The following is a 19,332-nucleotide window of genomic DNA, read 5'->3' on the forward strand; positions in this document are numbered from 1 at the left end:
TGTCAACATGGCTGTAGTAAAAATATCACGCCCTCTCGTCAAGAATAGATGACACTTTAAAGCTTCTGTAGTCCTGAAAACGGCGCTGCTCAAAACGAGCAGCACCGCGATGAGGAGAGCAATTTAATTTTCATATCAAGACCTACATGTATGATCAAGACGCAACTCAGTAGAACGCGATACCAGCTGGCGTGTGGTCGTACCGAGGGAAGCGCCAAATACTAACGCATAACTTGCTTTCTCTTGCATTGAGATGCTATGATGTAAGGTGTGCGGATAGTTTGTTATAACAACCGGTTCTCTATGTCTACATCTTATTTAGATTTGATATGCTACATTAGCCAAGCATGATCATGGAAAAGCGTGGATAAGCTGACGAGTAAACTATTACATCGTTGTTAAGTGTATCGCATTTCCATTATTGTGGAATCAAACTGGTGAAATTTGATTTTGAGGATTTCTAGTGTCCGAGAGGAGAGTAACGATATGATGACAAATGCCAGCCCGTTCGGCAGGCGGAAGAAGTCGACGGGGCAGACGGACTTCAAAGTGGTGATTACGGGCATAAGAGGAGTGGGTAAAACAGGTAAGAACAACATTTTTGTCGGTTCTAGAATTTAATAAAGCTGTTCGTTTATTGGTCCGCATGCCTTCCAATGCTGTCTTTTTTATATCCCCATTGGAATTTCCTGTTGATATCTCCTTATACGATTCCCCTCCCCCTCTATTTCCCACTTTTCCTTATACAACCCCTTTCTCGCGATGACTTTTTTCTTTGTTTAACAAAAAGTTGTAGAAGGGAAAGTTTTTTCGAAATTTTCAATAACACATTTTGCAATAATTTTTGTTACCTAAAAAAATGAATCAAAGTTTGCCTATATAGTGCACTAATGAACTCTGATCCTATGTCTAACACTGTACTTCATATATTGTAGAAACTTAACTGTGGGGTGTCAAAACTGACAACAGTGCGTCTTTAGATGACCACATACTGAGGTGCTAAAAGCAAACACTAGTAATTGAACACAACACCAAAAAGTGTTAAAGTAACAATCAGAAATCTTGAGTAACACCCGCTAGCTGTTAAACTAACACTGTAAATTAAACACCTGAATAAAATGAACGATGTGGTTCTCTTTGTACACATGTTCACATCACGTTTTTTGTGTACATAATATTTAGATAAGATAGTCCTTCCAAAATAACAAAGCGTGTCTCAATAACTAACTTGCTTTATGTCGAAATCTATACACCATTAATTCTTTGATTTCTTGAATGTGAATCAGAAAACGTTTATAAAAAATGATAACATTTCGGCTGTATCATATCATGTCTATATTGTACTCAAACTTGATAGATAGATAGATAGATATGTAGATAGATAAATAGATAGATAGATATGTAGATAGATAGATAGATATATAGATAGATAGATAGAGAGATAGATAGATATATAGATAGATATGGTTTGGTTCCTGTAAACAAACTTTCTCTTGGGTCCATGCAGGCTAACCCCTGTTCGCTCGCGTGATACTCGAATCCCTTCAATCATCAATGGGTCTTTAGTCTTCATTGGTTTCATCATCTGGCATCTCACTATGTAAATCCCTAGCAACCCCTCATAGCAACGCACCTCATCTATTTAACACCCCCTAAGGAGGAAGATGCCGGGGGTAATCCGGGGAGGGGAAGGCACTTCGATTTGGAAAGGATATGGGTGTGCAGGCCAAAAATCTGAAACCATGGTTTCTTAAAAACTAAAGTTGCTATTAAATTAGGGGCTTAGCAGAACTTGATGTTCTTTTAAGTTCTTAAAGAACTTGATGTCTCTCTGCAAATGGGGATGCTTGGAAACTGGAGTTCAACATGGAATTTGGGGCTTTACCATGTTCAAGAGCTGACGCACGATGCTAGGGGTTTAGAAATGAGGGGGGGGGGGTCAGTGAAAAGGGATGACAATGATACCTCCGGAACTGCTGCTAAGTGGTGAAAAGTGGTTCTTAAGGGCCGCACGTACCCATACTTCCATTTTATGTGAGCCCCCCCCCCTGGTAATCTGAAAGAGTATCTCTCAGAGAGGGGTACCTCATGTTGCCCTTTAACGCTCACTCTTATTTTCGAGGAGTCAAAGTGACTCGTTCCGCATTAATTTGACTCGGATTTGAGTAATTTTCAGCTGATGCCGAACCATTCTGAGTCAGATTCACCTGTGCCACATTTGACTCCCATTTGGCTCCATTTCGAATCAAATTTGACTCTGCAGGAGTAATATTGCACTCGGGCACAGTGTAATGTTGCTTAAATTAAAAACAAAAAGAAATGTGGTCAGATTTAACACCATGAAACTGTACTGGAAAGGTGTTAGAATATGAATCTAGCACTTTTAAGTGTTATTTTTACACTTTAGTAGGTGATATTTCGACACTGTTGGTGTCGATTCAACTTACATATTTCTCTCCGAATGACTGTGAAAAATTTCGAAGTACATCCCTAGGATTTGTTTTTTAATCCCATTCTGTTTTTAGCTGATAGTGTTATAGGTCTATTTTTGGGAGGCTATATGAGGCAGTCAATATTTCACGCAATGTGATCAGTAGTAATTATCATGCCCAAAATGCTAAACCTCTCTCTGTCTCTTTCTCTCTTTTTGTCATCGTCTCTCATTTCTCATTTGGCAAATTTCCAAAAATATAAATGATCATTTATAGTAGCCGTGCAGGAGAAATTATCACTTCACTATCTGTGAAATCTCCCTGTCGCAACTTTCCAAAACATCAGCGATCACAACGATATATTTATACTGGACTTAAAGTGGTGGTGCGGGCTGAGAGTATTTATAGCTTAAAAAATAGAGTAGAATTCACTGAGTAAAATGCTGAAAATTTCATCAAAATCTGATAACAAATAAGAAAGTAAATTTTAAAGTTTAGCAATATTCTTTTTTAAAATAGTCGACATGAATATTCATTAGGTGGGCTGATGATGTCACGTATGAAATTAGGTTTATTCATTTTTTTCCTCCAAGAACAAGAACAAGGATTGACAACTGATTTAGTGCATTATATATTTATTGCTGCAAATTATTTCATTATAAGGGAGACATATTATTCACACAAGTATGAAATAATGAAAAAGAATATGATTTTATGTAATAACATAAGAAAACTGAAAGTGGAGATGTGACATCATCAGCCCACCTAATAAATATTCATGACGACTGTTTTCATAAAATATTGCCAAACTTTAAACTTCAATGACTTTATTAGTGTTATCCGATTTCGATGAATTTTTTGGCATTTTCGCTCAGTGAATTGCACTTTAAGTATTAAGATATAAATATTTCCAGCCCGAACCATTCCTTTAATGATTTCACTATAAATTTCTGTGATACTGTCAACGTATGAAAATGCATGTTTGATAAAATGATGCTATACCAAAAAGAGAATGCACTATTATATATATTATATATTTTTAATCTTTCGTCTTTATCCCGAACTAAAACTACGTTACTTTTTTATAATAATAGTATTCCATTTTTTATATAGCGCTTAATACAATAATTATTAGACGAACTTGAAATGTTACTTAACAAAATATTGGTTTAAAATGATTCCTCTCTGGGTAACTTTCTAAAATAAGCATTATTGTAGGTTTGGTTCAGTAGCCTAATATAAGATTTTTCAAAGCCTAACTCTACATGCGGGACGGACGGAAAAGCCGTCAATGGTTATCTCAGCTAGCAACAATCGTTGCGTGAAATGTCAGACCAATTTGGGTGAATGAGTCTCAATGTTTCCCGCCTATTCATGCCCAATGTTAAGTTTTTCCATTAATGTGCGATGCAGGGATATCGCACAATTTCATGCCTGGCTGTGAAAATACTCCAATTATTTTCTTCTGTGACATTTTCTTTAACGACACCGTCGAAATTGAAGATGGGTATATTATGAATGAATGGAATTCCTATGTTGTCAGCGTTCTCTATCATCATTTTCTTTTATTTCAAAAACTTGCACGCATGGCTCATTTTATGCCATTCGATCAGTTTCGCTCTACATATCTCTACCTCCCCCGAGAGACACAAAAAAGTAATTTTCACTGACAACAGTTGTAATCTACTGAAATCCTTGCATCTGATTCGCTCAGAAAAAAAATAAGGCAATGAATGATCACTGCTTTGTAAAACACCAGGTGTTTTCACATAAATGTTTGCAAGTAATGCACGGAATTAGCAGTTTAGGTTCAGCTGAAGAGCCTCTCTTGTAATGGGAAAGCAGGCTTTCAAGTACTTAAGTTCTAGACCCTTTATGTTTAGTCAATCTTGAGAAATATCATTCAGATACTGGGAAACTAATATGATTTTAATTTCAAAGATTGAAGGAATTCAACTCGATATTACTGATAAACATCAAAGTGTTGGAGAAGTTGATTCGGACTCCTGATGCAAAATTCGGGAATTTCCAGCGTTCATTTCAAATTACATGTATTTATTTTTCTTTACGTGGAAGCATGCATGGCTCAATAAGTTGATTTTTGTTCTTTTTCTTTTCTGAAAATATTGGTAAATGAGTTACAATTTTCAGGACATGTGCATCTTGTCAGAGTCAGGAATCAGTGATTTCCAATTGTACCAACAGACGGAATCCAATAAACAAAGTAAACATTCAAGTAAATGAAGATCATTCTTGATCACTTAAATCCAAGATGGTGACAGATTTAAGATGGTCGTAAACATCTCGTCTAGACTAATTTTATCGAGCGCGAGAATTTACGATATTTCTCTGTGAGTTCGCCGTACATCCCTCCCACGGAAAAGTCACTGATATAAATTTTAAGGTATATTGTTTATTGAAACCTCCAGATAAATTTGAAGAGGGTGTGAGAAGGAGAGAGAAAAGGAGAGAGAGAACGACGATAGAGAGGGATGAAGGGGTGGGTGTGTGTGGGTGTGTGTGAAGGAGAGGTGGGTGTGGAACGCTAACGAATTTCGAATTTGCTGTTGAAACGTCCGGAACATTGCTTTTAATATGAAAAAGATAAATAGAGAATAAATGAATAAATAGGTGAAACAAAAATAAGAAAATTTGCAAATTTGCAAAACTAAATTATGGTTAGATAAAATTTAAATTTCACGCCGTCTTTTCATTCATTTCGTATTGCTCTTAGATTAAGTATCCCTCTTAAACATTTAAGCCAAATCATTAGGTCTATAACCATATGACATTTTAGTAAACGGTAAGACCAAATTGAGAGTAGACCGAATGGGTGTAACTACAGTGCGTATCGAAAAAAAAGTTTACACTTAGAAAAAATACTGTAAAATTATACATTTGTAATATCCTGAGGATTTTTCCACATTTTAACATTTGTACAGATCCATTTAAGCAAATGACGATATAACTGTCGAAAAATATTTCCGCTTGAGTGAGCACCACTTACTTTTAAAAAGTTAGTGAAAAATGATTTGCGCAGAACTTTGAAATAGTTATGCGAATAAATGTAGACCTTAATCATGAAGAACATGTGGAATTTAGGTAGTAAAATTGATTTGAAGATATCTTTTACCTTTTTAAACTTGTTTCCTTGCCCAAAACACTTTAAAGAGTGCATTGCGCCCCACCACACTCCCACACACACTGAGACCATGCATCGTGACGATATTTGCTTTACACTGAGCTGTGATAAATGGCTTAGGCTTGATTTTCATTTTGTTAATCATTGTCAAGCTTGGAGAAAGTGTGGAGAAACAAGTATTAAATGAAAAATGAAATGAAAACCCACTTTACAAAAATGGATAATGCTCTCTCAAGTGTAACATTCTGTCAAAATTTTTACTTTCATTCGATGGATGAGACCTAACCCAAGATTATATGTGAATGAATTACACACATGTTGTATATTTTTCAATTCCCAGGGCTTTCTCAAAGTGTAAACTTTTTTTTGATACGCACTGTATAGTCCTCACTAACAAAACACAAAATATGATGAGCGTGGAAAAGGCCGATACGAGGGGTGACAGTGTTTACACCCTTATTAAAAACATTGTTACTCCTCAGCCATTTTAAAGGGTGATATACCCTTTTCGACCGTTTTACTTTTCAAATAGCATGTGGTACATGTATAAGACTACCTAATAATCTTATTGGGTGCGTCGTAGTCTAGTGGTTCTGACTCTCACCTTTGAAACAGCTAGAGAGTCGTGGGTTCAAATCCCAGTCATGGCGTGTTTTCCTTCGGCAAGAAATCTATCCACACTGTGCTCCATCGACCCAGGTGAGGTAAATGGGTACCCAGCAGGAGTAATTCCTTGCAAGCACTGAGCGCCGGTGATGGTAGCTCGAGCCAAAGCCGGGGTGATAACAGCAGGGCTTTGTATCTCTGGCAAAAAGCGCTTTATAAATCCAGCTATTGTTATTATTATTATTATTATTACTTATTATTCGTACTGCGCTTTTCCCATTAGGCCCAAAGCGCATACAAGGAATTAATTAAATGTAATATTTTAAAAACTACAAAGTATAAAAGAGATGAGTTTTTAATGACTTTTTGAAAATTGCTAATGATGGAGACTGTCTAATTTAATATTAGTGGCATGTCGTTTCAGGATTTTGAAGCCGACGCCGTAAAAGTTCTGTCACTAGCTAATGTACGATTTAATGAATATATTAGGCGAAGGTGATCACGGCCGACCTATTATTGTTACTATTATTATCGTTATTATAAGAAGTAGACCATCTCCTTGTCATGCTCGTAGGCAAAGTATAAATCGTGGACCTATGACGGAAAACCCCCTCAGGAAAACTGTTCCCCATCCTGCAAGCCATCCTTACTTGCATCCCTCAATTCGTACCTTCCCGGCTGTCCATTTTACCAAAGAATCTTGAAGAAGCTGACGTGATTAATGTCATGGCAGTGTTTATCCACAGAGTAATGATAACAAAGCTTCTTGTAAACACACCCAATGGCAAGAGGATGATGACATTTAATTGCCTCCCCTCCGAGGCAAAGTCATGAATTTCAGGATTTTTATGAATTTCGGTCAACTATCGGTCGAAAACAGACAGTGTTCAGAATATAATTACATGTACGTTTATATGAAATCGTTAAAATCACTCAATAGTGTACTGTATGTGAAATGAACCGTCTCAATCTTGAAATATCACGAAATATTTTGGCGATTTTGGCGAATACGGAGTAATTCCAATTCAACCTCACACCAGAGGTGTTGTGGCTCAGTGGATAAGTCTCCGGACTGTGAACCACAAGGTCCGGAGTTCAAATCCCACCGCAGCACTAGCGTCCTTTGGCAAGGCGTTTATCTACATTTGCCACTCTCGACCCAGGTGTAGTAAATGGGTACCCGGTAGGAAGGAATTCCTTGAATGCTCGATGCGCCCGATCAGAGTATAGCCGTGCTAAAGCCGGGGTAATAGTGTGCAGCGCTTAGAAACATTTGTATTAAGCGCTATATAAATGTTGCATATTATTATTATTATTATCTGCTGATGGACAGTTATTTAGACGCACAACAATAAATAAGATGTCGCCGATTGATCTCTTCTCATATCGGTACTTTCTGTTCTTATTGAGATAGCTGACGACCCCACCCACATTCATCGTAAAGTTGTTACACAAACACACACACTTACTTCTCCATCATCACCAAACAAACATAACAGAATATTTGCACGATCAAAGTAAGTTAAGGTACCTCCATTACTTGTAGTTGTATACCACCATTTTTATATGGTTTTTCTCTCCCCTTCCGAAAGGGAATCGAGGATTCTTTAAACTTTACGAACGTGCATATATATCGATATGATGAAATCATTACACACACACACACACAAGTGTGCGCCCTACACACATACAGCTACAAACACACGCATAATGTGTACGTTTTATTTCATTATGTATTCATTATAAAATGAATAAAGAAATAATTGAAATTTGAATTCATATAACGCATTGCATCAATATTTCAATGTGCTTTACAAGTAATAACATAAGGCAGATACAACTGGATAACATAAACCCGAATTTAATGATGATCAATTTACTTACAATACATCTAGTCCTAAATTACGCTAGTTAAAGAATTCAAAGTCATCAACTATATGGGTATAGTGACAATGTTGTGCCTTATCAATGAATATTCAAAAACTTATAATTCAAATATGAACATGGTTATTGGGAAATGATTTACCATTCCGTAAATTTTCTGTGGGAGCACTTTTTACCAGTCCACACTGAACATGCGATCCCAGGCACCCCATTCAGCAGAGTCGTGATGGGACTGATGACATTTGGTATAAATATAAATTGCGAAAACAATTACAAATATTTACCACAAGTGCACGCAGCTATCTTTGTCTATCCCCATCACTCACAGGCGAAACTTTCTTGACAAGTTCCATGGGATGAGCGAAGTCTCGAGCACGCAATTTGTCTTCCAAATCATGCCAATGCTTACACAGTGTAAGCCCCACTGACACACGACTGTATAAACCCCTTCGAAATATATCTTGTTATAACCTGGGCCCCGTCTTACAAAAACTTACAATTTATCCAATCAATCGTAACTCTGTGGAAATCCATCAATGTCATAATTTTTTGTACAGGAAATTTGCACAATTGTCCTTCGTAAACAAAAAGATGCACAGTGAATTTTCAAGAAAACAATGAATGCATGAATATACATCATAGTTGGAAAATATTTTGAATAAACATGCATAAGAGATGTTGACCTTGCTGGCCGTCCATAGTTGTGATTGATTGGTTCAACCGCAACTCTTTGTAAAGCGGGGCCCGGGACTAACAAATATGTAAATGCATTGAACACTTCACATTATATAATGCAGATAATAAATCGTAATATAGGTATTATAAGTAAAAAAAAATGTCTAATTAAGATACAGTTAAATTTTTTTCTTCGCTTAGTCGGATTCGTTCTTTTTAAATTGCTAATTAAAAAAAGAATCAATTCCTTTTTTTCTCACTGAACATTTATAATAATGATAATAATATATAGCATTTAGAGTGCGCCTTGTATATAGTTTCCTATTCAGAGGCGCAGAGTGAATTATTTCACAGAATATAATTAGTAATTATATTCTGTATATAATATTAATTACACATTATATTCATTATTGTACTTTTTTACTGTCAAAAAGTGCCGTTTCATTGAATTATGAAAATATGATAAAATGATTTCTATTATGTCAAGTTTCCAGGTCATTTATGGATTTGGTTTCCAACAACGATTTTTTTTAATTCATTATGGTGCATTGGTATTTTGTTAATGTTTTCATCAAGTGGTTCAGTGCTTTGATATCAAGTTGAATTTTAAAAAGAAAATCAAAAGACACGCAGAGTGCGTTTTTGTAGTCGACAAGTGTCTAATAGAAAAACGTAATTGTACTATATAATGAAAGGAAAGTTCGGCAATTTAGGAAGAAAAAAAAAATCCACCCTCGACGTCCTTCCCTAAATAATGTTGTTAAAAATGCCTTAGCTTATACTTTATATCAGGGGCGTCGATCCATTTTTCAGATTGGGGGGGGGGCAAAATCATGAATCAATTTTCCAAAGGCGCTCGATCACACAAAACAAACAAACAAACTTACACACACACACATATGCCTATATATATGTGTACATATATATATATATATATATATATATTATATATATATATATATATATATATATATATATATATATGTGTGTGTGTGTATATATGTATATATATATATATATATATATATATATATATATATATATATATATATATCTCACCAGCAGATTAATGCGAGCGCAAAGCGCGAGCTGAAAAGTTTGATATTTCGATATGAAAAAGGGGATATTTTCATTGGTGGGGCGATCGCCCCCCCCCCATAATCGACGCCTCTGCTTTATATTGTTTTGCTTGATCCAAGCGTAGACATTTATGTAGGCCTATCTACAATAATGTTCTAAACATTTGATTATGTTTTTTTTTACTTGACAATACGTTGATGTACCAATAGGCCTTAGGAAGAAAAGCAATTCCGGATTTGAAATTACACAATTCCATGGTGGTGATGGCGATTTTTTTTACCCATTTTAAGAAAGCATGAATGCTGGTAAGCAAGCAACAATGGGACCGACGGCTTTTAAAGAGAACTGCCATGGCAGTAGTTGCAGTAAATACTGATTTCATGAGAAAGTCTGTAAAACCAGGTTTAATTGTCAGTATATCATCATCGAGGATCTAGATCTGGTACAGTCACATAAACTGAACTTTGTGAAATTTTGAAATCTACGCTGAAAAATTTTCACACTGAAGATCACCAACACAGATAAGCGCACGTGGGACAGTGTATTATTATTGCTTTGAATGTCGTGCCCGACGCTTGACCCGAATCATGTGCTTATTTGATAATTTGTCCGCAAGTACACAATATCTTCCAGAATCCTTTAGCACATATTCTTTATTTATACAAACAGACACTTTGGTGGTCATTTCATTGGATTCTGTACGAACTCATTTTGACATCGTTACCAAAACTGGGATTTACCTTTAAGGTCCTCTCCGAAGGACCTGGTAATGAGGATAAATGCCTTACCAAAGGGCACTAGCGCACCAAGTGGGAATCAAACTCCGGTCACTGGAATCCGAAACACCCTCTCTACAACTGAGCTATCACGTTTCCTTATCTATTCTACATGTATGTTAGTATCATATCTTTAAAATGAGGCCAATTAATAAATATGATTTATGTAATGTGATGAGAAAAATGTGAACCCTTTAGAGTGGGTGGATGCGCGTTTGCACGTATGAGAGAAGGGGGTGGTTTAATTACCCTCGCGAATGTACCTTACAATACTAACAAAGTCCCTAATTTATCATGAGTGTGGGACGTACGTGCACTTATCCTAAGCCCATGTACCATCTTATCCAGACACTGATAGGTAGTCTTTATGAACAGACTTGAATTTAGACCTCAAATAGTGAAATGCATCAAAGTCTTGATCCTAGTCTAGCAGTGTGAGTTGTTGGGGGTTTTTTACCACGCGAAAAAATATCAAGAGCCACCATAATGTTAACGAACCTTGTGCAGCTGGCCCAGCCTCCTCGTGTAAACAATGTATACTACAGTGTTTGGTCACGGTCTGTATGTAGAGACTAGTGCATGAGTTTTGGAAGCAATTTGTTCATATCTTTCTTAGATATAGGTATAGCGCAGGCGGGACGGAACAATCGCCTGCTTGTTGTGGGCCTTTTAGCATTCTAAATCTTTTGAAAGCTATGTCGCCGGAGGGTGTTCATGCCTACGTCATTTCAGAAGGAAGTTACAAGGGGGAAGGGGATGCAAGTAAGAAATTGTTCTTTTGAAGCAATGTAAGCCATTATATTTAGGATTTTTTTCATTTTCTGTGATATTTTTCGTAAAGATTGCCAGAAGGGTCTTTGCCAATGGCAATATGCGAGACTAAAGTTAATTGGAAAACGTCCTTTTCGAGCGATTTGAATAAAATCAAGAGATAATTTTGAAACTGCATAATTTGATCAATGTTGGCGTGTCACTACAAATGTTCTTTTTTAAGCATTTATCTAGGTATCGTTCAGGCCCACTCTTTATCGTAACTTTATTTCATATTTTTTTCACACTTTTACTTCCAGGTGAGATAACTCCTACACTTAGTAGTATTATTGAGATGCCTTGGATTGGCATTGTAAATTCATATTATGTGTTTATGGTAAGTTACTTTTTTTATTCTCTGAGGTATCGGAAACGTTATGAAAATGTCAGAAAATTAGCGTCTATATTATTTAGTTTAGTAACGATGTAGAGTATCTGATATGCACAATGAATTTCTCTGAACATTGGATGTTAAATTCCCAACCAACCGTAATAGTTTGCTATTTTGTAATGATCTTCAATTTTTAGAATAGGTCATTAATCAGTTAAGACAGTCAAGTAGGAATTTAAATTGAGATCATCGCTCTTGTTCTAGTTAAAGATGTGTAACCATGGGCTACGGTCCCGTGTAGATGGGATCTGTCCCGACGCCCCCCCCCCAACAAAAAAATAATAAATAAATAAAATATCGAAGAGAGTTATCTCGTACAAAGTTTTGGGCAATGTAAATTACATTCAGCCCGCTAAGGTTCGCCCCTTTTTCAAAATTCCGTTCACATATAGCGTTACTAAGAACGGACTTAACCTCAGATGCCTTCAATTTGAAAGACAAGGGCTTGCGATAAGTACGGATACCTATTGATAGCTATGCACTCCGAAGTTGAAGAGGGTAATTATCTCTGACCCCGAAGATACTTGAAGTGTTAGTGGTGATGAGAGAGTGAATCCAACGCCAAGCTTTTGAAAGTCACTGGTCGCGGTGGAATCAAATGATTTGGGGTAAGATATCTTGTTGGTTCTTGAAGAAATTCAGGTTATTGATAGATGAAAACAATTGTATGTATTAACATTAAAAGATGAAGACATACAGGGACGGCGCCATGGGGGTGTGACCGAGGGGCAAGGCAATTTAAACGTGACATCAGTTTTGTAATATTAGTATGGGCTACAGAGATATTATAGAGTTACATTTTCACACTCTCCTCTTTTTTTCTCACCTCACCTCTCAGTCTAATATAAGTAACAATAACGATAAGAATATCAGCAGAACCAGCAGGGTTGGCATGTTTTAAAACGCGTTTTAAAACGCCCGGTTTTTTTTTACAAAAAAATGTTTTAAAATACCGCATAGGCTTCTGTGTTGTAAATTTGCATGGATGTGATTTTTAATATTTTTTAAAATACTTTTATTTCTGACGTGGTGTATTATTTTCTTCTAAGTTCTAACTAATAAAAACTCTTTCTCAACACCACGCTTTTCCGTTAGAAATTCAGCAACAAATATTGTTGTCATCTCTTACTTACTCCAGAAATGCAATTAAAACATTATCAGACTCTATAGTTTAATTGATTTACAGAAAATTGCATCATTCATTGAAAAAAAACGTTTTAAAACGATTTAAAACAATAAAAAACGTTTTTTATTACAACCCTGAGAAACAGGAATAAGAAATTTCTGAATCATAAACGTGCAAGAATCTATAATGAATTGAAATTGCTTAATAATGCTGAGCATATGCACATTAAAGATACATACTAAATTATTTTGATGTAGAAATTATTTATTGGTGTAAACATGGAAACTGTTGCCGGCTCAGAACCTGGTTTTATTGCTAAAAATGTTACGTCATTGTCATTACCAATCTATTTTTCAAATAAACATGATAATACATATAACAAATGTAAATAATACATTTTATGTGATTTTCTTTTGTAATATGTGACAGATGTTTCCTTTCACAAAAAGAAAATATTTCTTTGATAGGCGGTTTTTTTTTCTGGGATAGAAAATGCAGATTGGGAGTTAAATGAACTTTTATCCTCTTCTTTGGGGATTTCGAAAGCATATACAGAATACAGTTACAGTTACATGACTGTCACTATTAGAAGTGCCAATTTCCTCCTGCAAATATCCCGAATTCAATTCGCCCAGAATTTAGTCTCCCTGGTTCGATAAAGCTTGCCACCTTATTTCCCTGTGGAATATTCTCGCTATGAGGCAGAAAAATAAATCAATATTCTCGACTTTCCACCTTAAGTTAGGAAATGAATTGGATTGAGTTGAAATTAGAAAGGTAATTTCCTTGGACGCGTGAAAAAAAAATTTGCAGTTGCAGATTCAAAAAGTGTTATCCACACCCTCTGTGCAAGCACAATTATGTTAATTGAATACATTTTATTTTACATTCGATTTTAGTTGCATTTCCAGCGTTAACCTTCCGTGATTTTCCTCCAATTCGTTTCATGTGATTCAAATCAACTGACAAGACGTTTAAAGAAAAAAAAACAGTGAATGCTAAAATGATAAGAGACTGACAAGACGTTTAAAGAAAAAAAACAGTGAATGCTAAAATGATAAGAGATTGTGAATCATTGTGTGTATGATGTCAGTGGAGAATTGAAAAAAAAAGATTAAGCATTTGAAAGAAAACAATGTTGATCAGTATCATGATGAGATGAATTGACGATTTCGTTTCTTCACACTGCTTCATTAAGAATGATTAATACAACACGTTGAAAGCTTACCAACTCAATCCATTCATATTGTAGGATGGGGGTTACGTCACGGGTAGAAATTTAGACATCTGGCGAAGAAGTTAGATCGATTGCATCCTCTTGAAAGATGTCGTTTCTGTAGGCAAGATTTAATTTCATGCAACATAGATTTACCGCACTACGTGATATCTGGCTAATAGCAATCATGATGAAATATGTTATTGTCCACACTGCGTGCTACCAATACCAAGAGATGCAGAATACTTCGAATGTTCTTATCAGGGGCGTTGGGCAGGGGAGGAGTGCCCGTACGATTTTACAAATAGTGAAGAAAAAAAATTGATAGGAGGGTGAAGGAAAAAACTATGAAGAAGAAGGAAGAAAAAAGAAAGAAGAAAGGAATAAACTGATGTGTGTAACTTAACATTATCGCTTTTGAGAAACTGACAAAAGATGAAAATAAGAAAAAGATAAAAATTTAGTCGACAGCCGGTCGACTACGGTCACATTCTAAAGCATTTTGTTCTTAAATGTTACCGCGATATACGGCTGTTAACGTTCACTGTTTGGTTGGTTTTTCGCCTTAGGATGTTGAGATTTATCCATAAAGATGATAAAAGCATCGAACGTGCCTCGGTGCCTGACTTTTCAATAAATGCCCAATTTAGACAAAATAAACGACCTTCTCATGTCCATCGGAGTCAAAAATTTATTACTGTGCATGTATATATCCCATTAAAAAGCTCCCGAATTCGTAGAGTTCACTGAAAGGAGCAAGTACTGTAATAAAATGGCCTTTTACTTTGGAAGGGGAAGTGATAATGAAAACATTCCATGCAATTTGTCTTTTTCCTTTGAATTCAAATTGTCGTGTTCTTGATAGATTTTTAATGACACTACCATTAACTACGCTATTGTGTTGCAAAATATAGCAGATTTGTTTTTATTGAAACTCAAGAAACGTACAAAAAAAATAAGATGATTTCTCTAAAAATAAAGTAAAACTAACACGATTCCGCCTCATCCCCTCCCCGAGCGGCGTACCCAGGATTTTCCAAAAGCCGCGGGCAATTTTTTTTTTACGATATTTCGTCCACGAAAAAATTTGACAAGCAAAAAAAAAAGGTCTTCAACCCTTTGCTTCAACCCCAAATAAAGGATTTCCTACCGGAAAAAAAATTACAACCAAAAAAAATGTCAACCCCTATCAAGTCATCACTATTACTTTAAAGACTACAAATAAAACATGAAATAATTATCCTTTTTTATTGAAAATAAAATCTGACACAAGTCCTTCTCAGATGTGCTCATTATTGAACCTCATACATTATTGTGTCTATCCTCTCCTCTATTTTCTCTTTCGCTCTTGTCCGCTTATCTGCCTTCCTACCGGTTATTTGTTCACGGCATCAATCACATTTTTCGTGCATTATATTCTTTTCAGGTTATTTTATGCATTTTTCTCTTTTTATACACATCATTGAATCCGGTTTGCTTGAGTCCACGACGGCATGTGTTCTATCTACGTACAGCAGCACCCATCCATCTTCTCAGGGCATTCTCCCCCTTTTTTCTTCTCTTTTTCTTGGTGGGGCGGGTGGGGGTGGGGTGTGAAGGGTGTTTTTTTTAGGAAGGGATGTTTTGTCCTTTATCAAACTATACATTTTTGATAACTTCGTATTTATTTTGTGAGTATTTCCCACTCAATTATCTATTTTTTTCTCATTTGATTATCTGTATTTATACTTTGTTATTTGTTGTGTTATCTATTTTTTGAGGGGCCCACATTGTACAAGCATTGCTTTTTAGTAGGTCCCTCCATTTCCATCCTAATTTAATTTCTATTGAAAAATAGTTTACATATTTAAAACCTACAATGTTTTGCCCAAATTGTCTAAGTGTTTTTCACAACATATGTATTATTAATTTTGTTTGTAACGGATACAAATATTTATGTTTATATATGGTATACAATTTGTTTTTGTTTGATGGAAGTAAAATAAATTTGAATTTGCCCCCCCCCCCCTTAGGTAAGATCTGTGAACTTCGCCGCGCATGTTTCACAGAAATGCATTTTTTTGCACCAAACACTACATCACATACTAATCAAACTTTTTTCATATCTTCATTCGATTATTTTGTAATATCGAAACAGACATTCGTGAATGCATCCAGTTGGCACAAATGATTACTGATATTTGGTACTAGTCCCATGGGCTGATTTGTGTGTTGGGAACCGTGAAAACTAATGCCCACTCATGCACAACTAACTCATCGAGTCAAGGTTGGTGTTATAGCCCAGTTGTCTTGTCTGAATCCACGCTAACAAGGTCGATATTACTTACTGTAATACCTGCCTGATAGATCGGGGTATAGTACAGGGCACTTGTCAAGATAAATGCCGGAAGGAGAAAATAAGAAAGAATAATGATAAAAACACTCTGATGTAATTTGTTCCACGAATGTGATTATTATCTGATAAGAATATGGGTTCATAACATGTCTCCCTTCTCTTTCGATCTTTCTTTCGTACGTTTTCCCCCCTTTATTTCATCCTTACTTTACTTTATGCTTCGTTCTTCATTTAGTAAGTCTTCTTTCTTTCTTTTTTCTTTTTTTCCTTTTTTCGTTCTTTCCTTTTTTCTTTTTTTCTCTTTCTTTCTTTCTTTCTTTTATTTCTTTCTTTCTTTTCTTTCTTTCTTTCTTTCTTATATTGAATTATTGAAAATGCCCGTCAAAACAAAGAACAGCAAGGAGGTCTTTGTCAATAATTGATGAACCTGAGCGGTAGTTTCATCCTGTAAAGACTTACAGCTAACGAAATAAATACAAATATGTCCAGAATCATGTATTAATATGAAAATGTTGTTTTTGATTCACCGATGTTCGTTAACAAAGTCTCATTTGTTATGCTTTGTCATGACGGGCAGCTAAATTACCGATGTAATAGTAATAACAATTATCCTATTATCACCCATCTGTAAACGCGACGGGACACTTCCCCGTTACCTACCTATCGTATCCTCTAATCATATTCCCCTCCTCTCATAATGCCTGGCTTAGTTATTAAGCTGTGCAATTAGACGACCAATTTCGAAAGAAAATATCACTGAGGTCAGGACTCTTAATTTAGTTGCGCTCGAATGAAGGGGATGTCGAAGTGATTTGTTTGGCAATCAACTGATCAAATTACAGGTCTGTACTCTAAACCTTATATGGCTATCAAAAGGACAATTATGTAACATTTTTGTTTGTGAATGATTTGTGTGTGTGAGGGTGACGATGATTGAACTTTATTTTTCAGACGTACATCAATCAGATATTAGTTTAGTTTACTCCAACGATGTAGGACAAAGCCTGTTCATCGATCAAAGTAGAAATGTCTATTGCTGCTCTCCTTCAGACAAAATTAGATGCGCTACTTATGTTGGCATGGAGGGGTGGCAGCGGTATCGTAGACTGGGACCTACCTAGAACGTCACCGTCCGAAAGACGTAACCATGGCCTGAACCATGAACCTCTGTATCAATTTGTCATTTCTCCAATGCATGTATAGCTTGGATGGCAGGCGAACGCCACAACGGTCAGTTAGTAATCGTGATGTACCTCAAATTAAAAGCTTTTTGGGGAGATTCTTAATAGTGTGTGTCGAAAACGAGCTTCGTTAGGTTCGATGTGATGCTATTACCTGTATTTCATTAATTTGATCAGTTGACAGTGCTGTATAATTTGGATTCTTATACAACTCAAACCTTATCCGTGTATGCGTGTGAGTGCCAAATGATATAAAGCGAAACTATTATTTCTCAGCTTTAGCTTGAGCTACCCCTTTATCAAAACCGTTCACAGTGCAGTCAAGGAATCAATCCCATTAATTATCCATTCGCATCACCTGGGTCGAGTGCAGCACAAAGTGGAACGAAGTGGAACGGCTTTTTGAATATATATATATATATACAATATATATATATATAAACATGTATATATGTATAACTTTATATTTGTATACAGACTACATATTTTATGTTTCTTCATGTATCATGATCATGGCTGTTATGTATTTCTGGACATAGAAAACAAAAGTATATACTCGCCTGCTCACGTTAGAGACAGACGCACTACAATGTGCACAGTAGAATGAATCTAGGTCACTGCAACCTATCCAACTAGATACTAGATGAAAGCAGACAGGTTTAATCCTGTTTCAGTTTTGATAGATGTCTTAAATTCGATGTATTTACGCCTAAGACGTAACAATGCAGGGCAATGACCCTTCATGACCTCGGCAGCGATACTGAAATCTCATTACGTCACGTTCCATCAGACATGATATTCTGACAGCAAACACACGTATTATGTCAGTGCGTGGGTTTAAAATGGATGTCAACATGGATGGTTGAAGCCGGGTTTTCCTAGACGCATTATCATTCATCTTAAACTCACAATCCTTCCACCTTTCTTGTCTTTTTGTCCCCCTTTCTGCTCTCTGGTTCATCTCTCTTTTTTAAAAATCAATCCATGTATATATTTTGTTCAATCGGAAGTCGTATATCACCCGCCCACACTCGATATAAACGTTTCAAAGATGCATACAACTTTCTCATTACTTCCCATTCTCCCCATTCTTATTATTTCAACCACATCCACCCATCCACACGCGCGCACACCCACACTCACACAATATCCTACGCACACACTCACACGTCCATACATCACTCTTCCACACCACAATACAGTTTAACACACCAAATGGTACAAAAGCAAAACGAAGAGATCGATTGCTTGGGATGAGACTTCTCGATAAATACATTAAGATTTCCAAGAACTAGGTGATGTTTCTCTCTAAATGACATTATCTTTTATCATCCTAAGATATGAAACAATTAATAAACCGTGCACTTCCTTCCCAGAAACTGTACAAATCAGATTTCTTAAGTGATATTTCTTTTTGTTTTAACCTTTTACCCAATGCATTCTTCAGCTTTATGATTCATTATACTTGTCAAAAGGGTAGCACCTAACGGTGATAAAGGGTGACAATGTGTTTAATTTTCCATTTATGTCTCTATCGAGAAGGGTTTGTAACTTTCAACGTTATGTAACTTATGTTTAGGCCCACTACACTCTAAAGACCAATCGGTCAAAAATGACTAGTTAATAGGGTGAGCTGGGTGATACTGTTTTTCTAGTCATATTTTACTAGAACAGAGTT

The 19,332-nt window shown here is 36.0% G+C and overlaps 1 protein-coding gene across 1 annotated transcript in view; it reads left to right on the forward strand.

The window, feature by feature from the left end:
• The first annotated feature begins 223 nt into the window (after positions 1-223).
• LOC121406365 (ras-related and estrogen-regulated growth inhibitor-like) overlaps positions 224-19,332 on the forward strand; it is a 33,079-nt gene continuing 13,970 nt past the window's right edge. The window contains exon 1 of the mRNA XM_041597402.1: positions 224-586. Coding sequence (XP_041453336.1) covers positions 487-586 — 100 coding nt within the window. The 5' untranslated portion in view covers positions 224-486. The remainder of the gene's footprint in view (positions 587-19,332) is intronic.

This window comes from Lytechinus variegatus, chromosome 19 (genome assembly GCF_018143015.1).
Source record: "Lytechinus variegatus isolate NC3 chromosome 19, Lvar_3.0, whole genome shotgun sequence".
NCBI lineage: Eukaryota > Metazoa > Echinodermata > Echinoidea > Temnopleuroida > Toxopneustidae > Lytechinus > Lytechinus variegatus.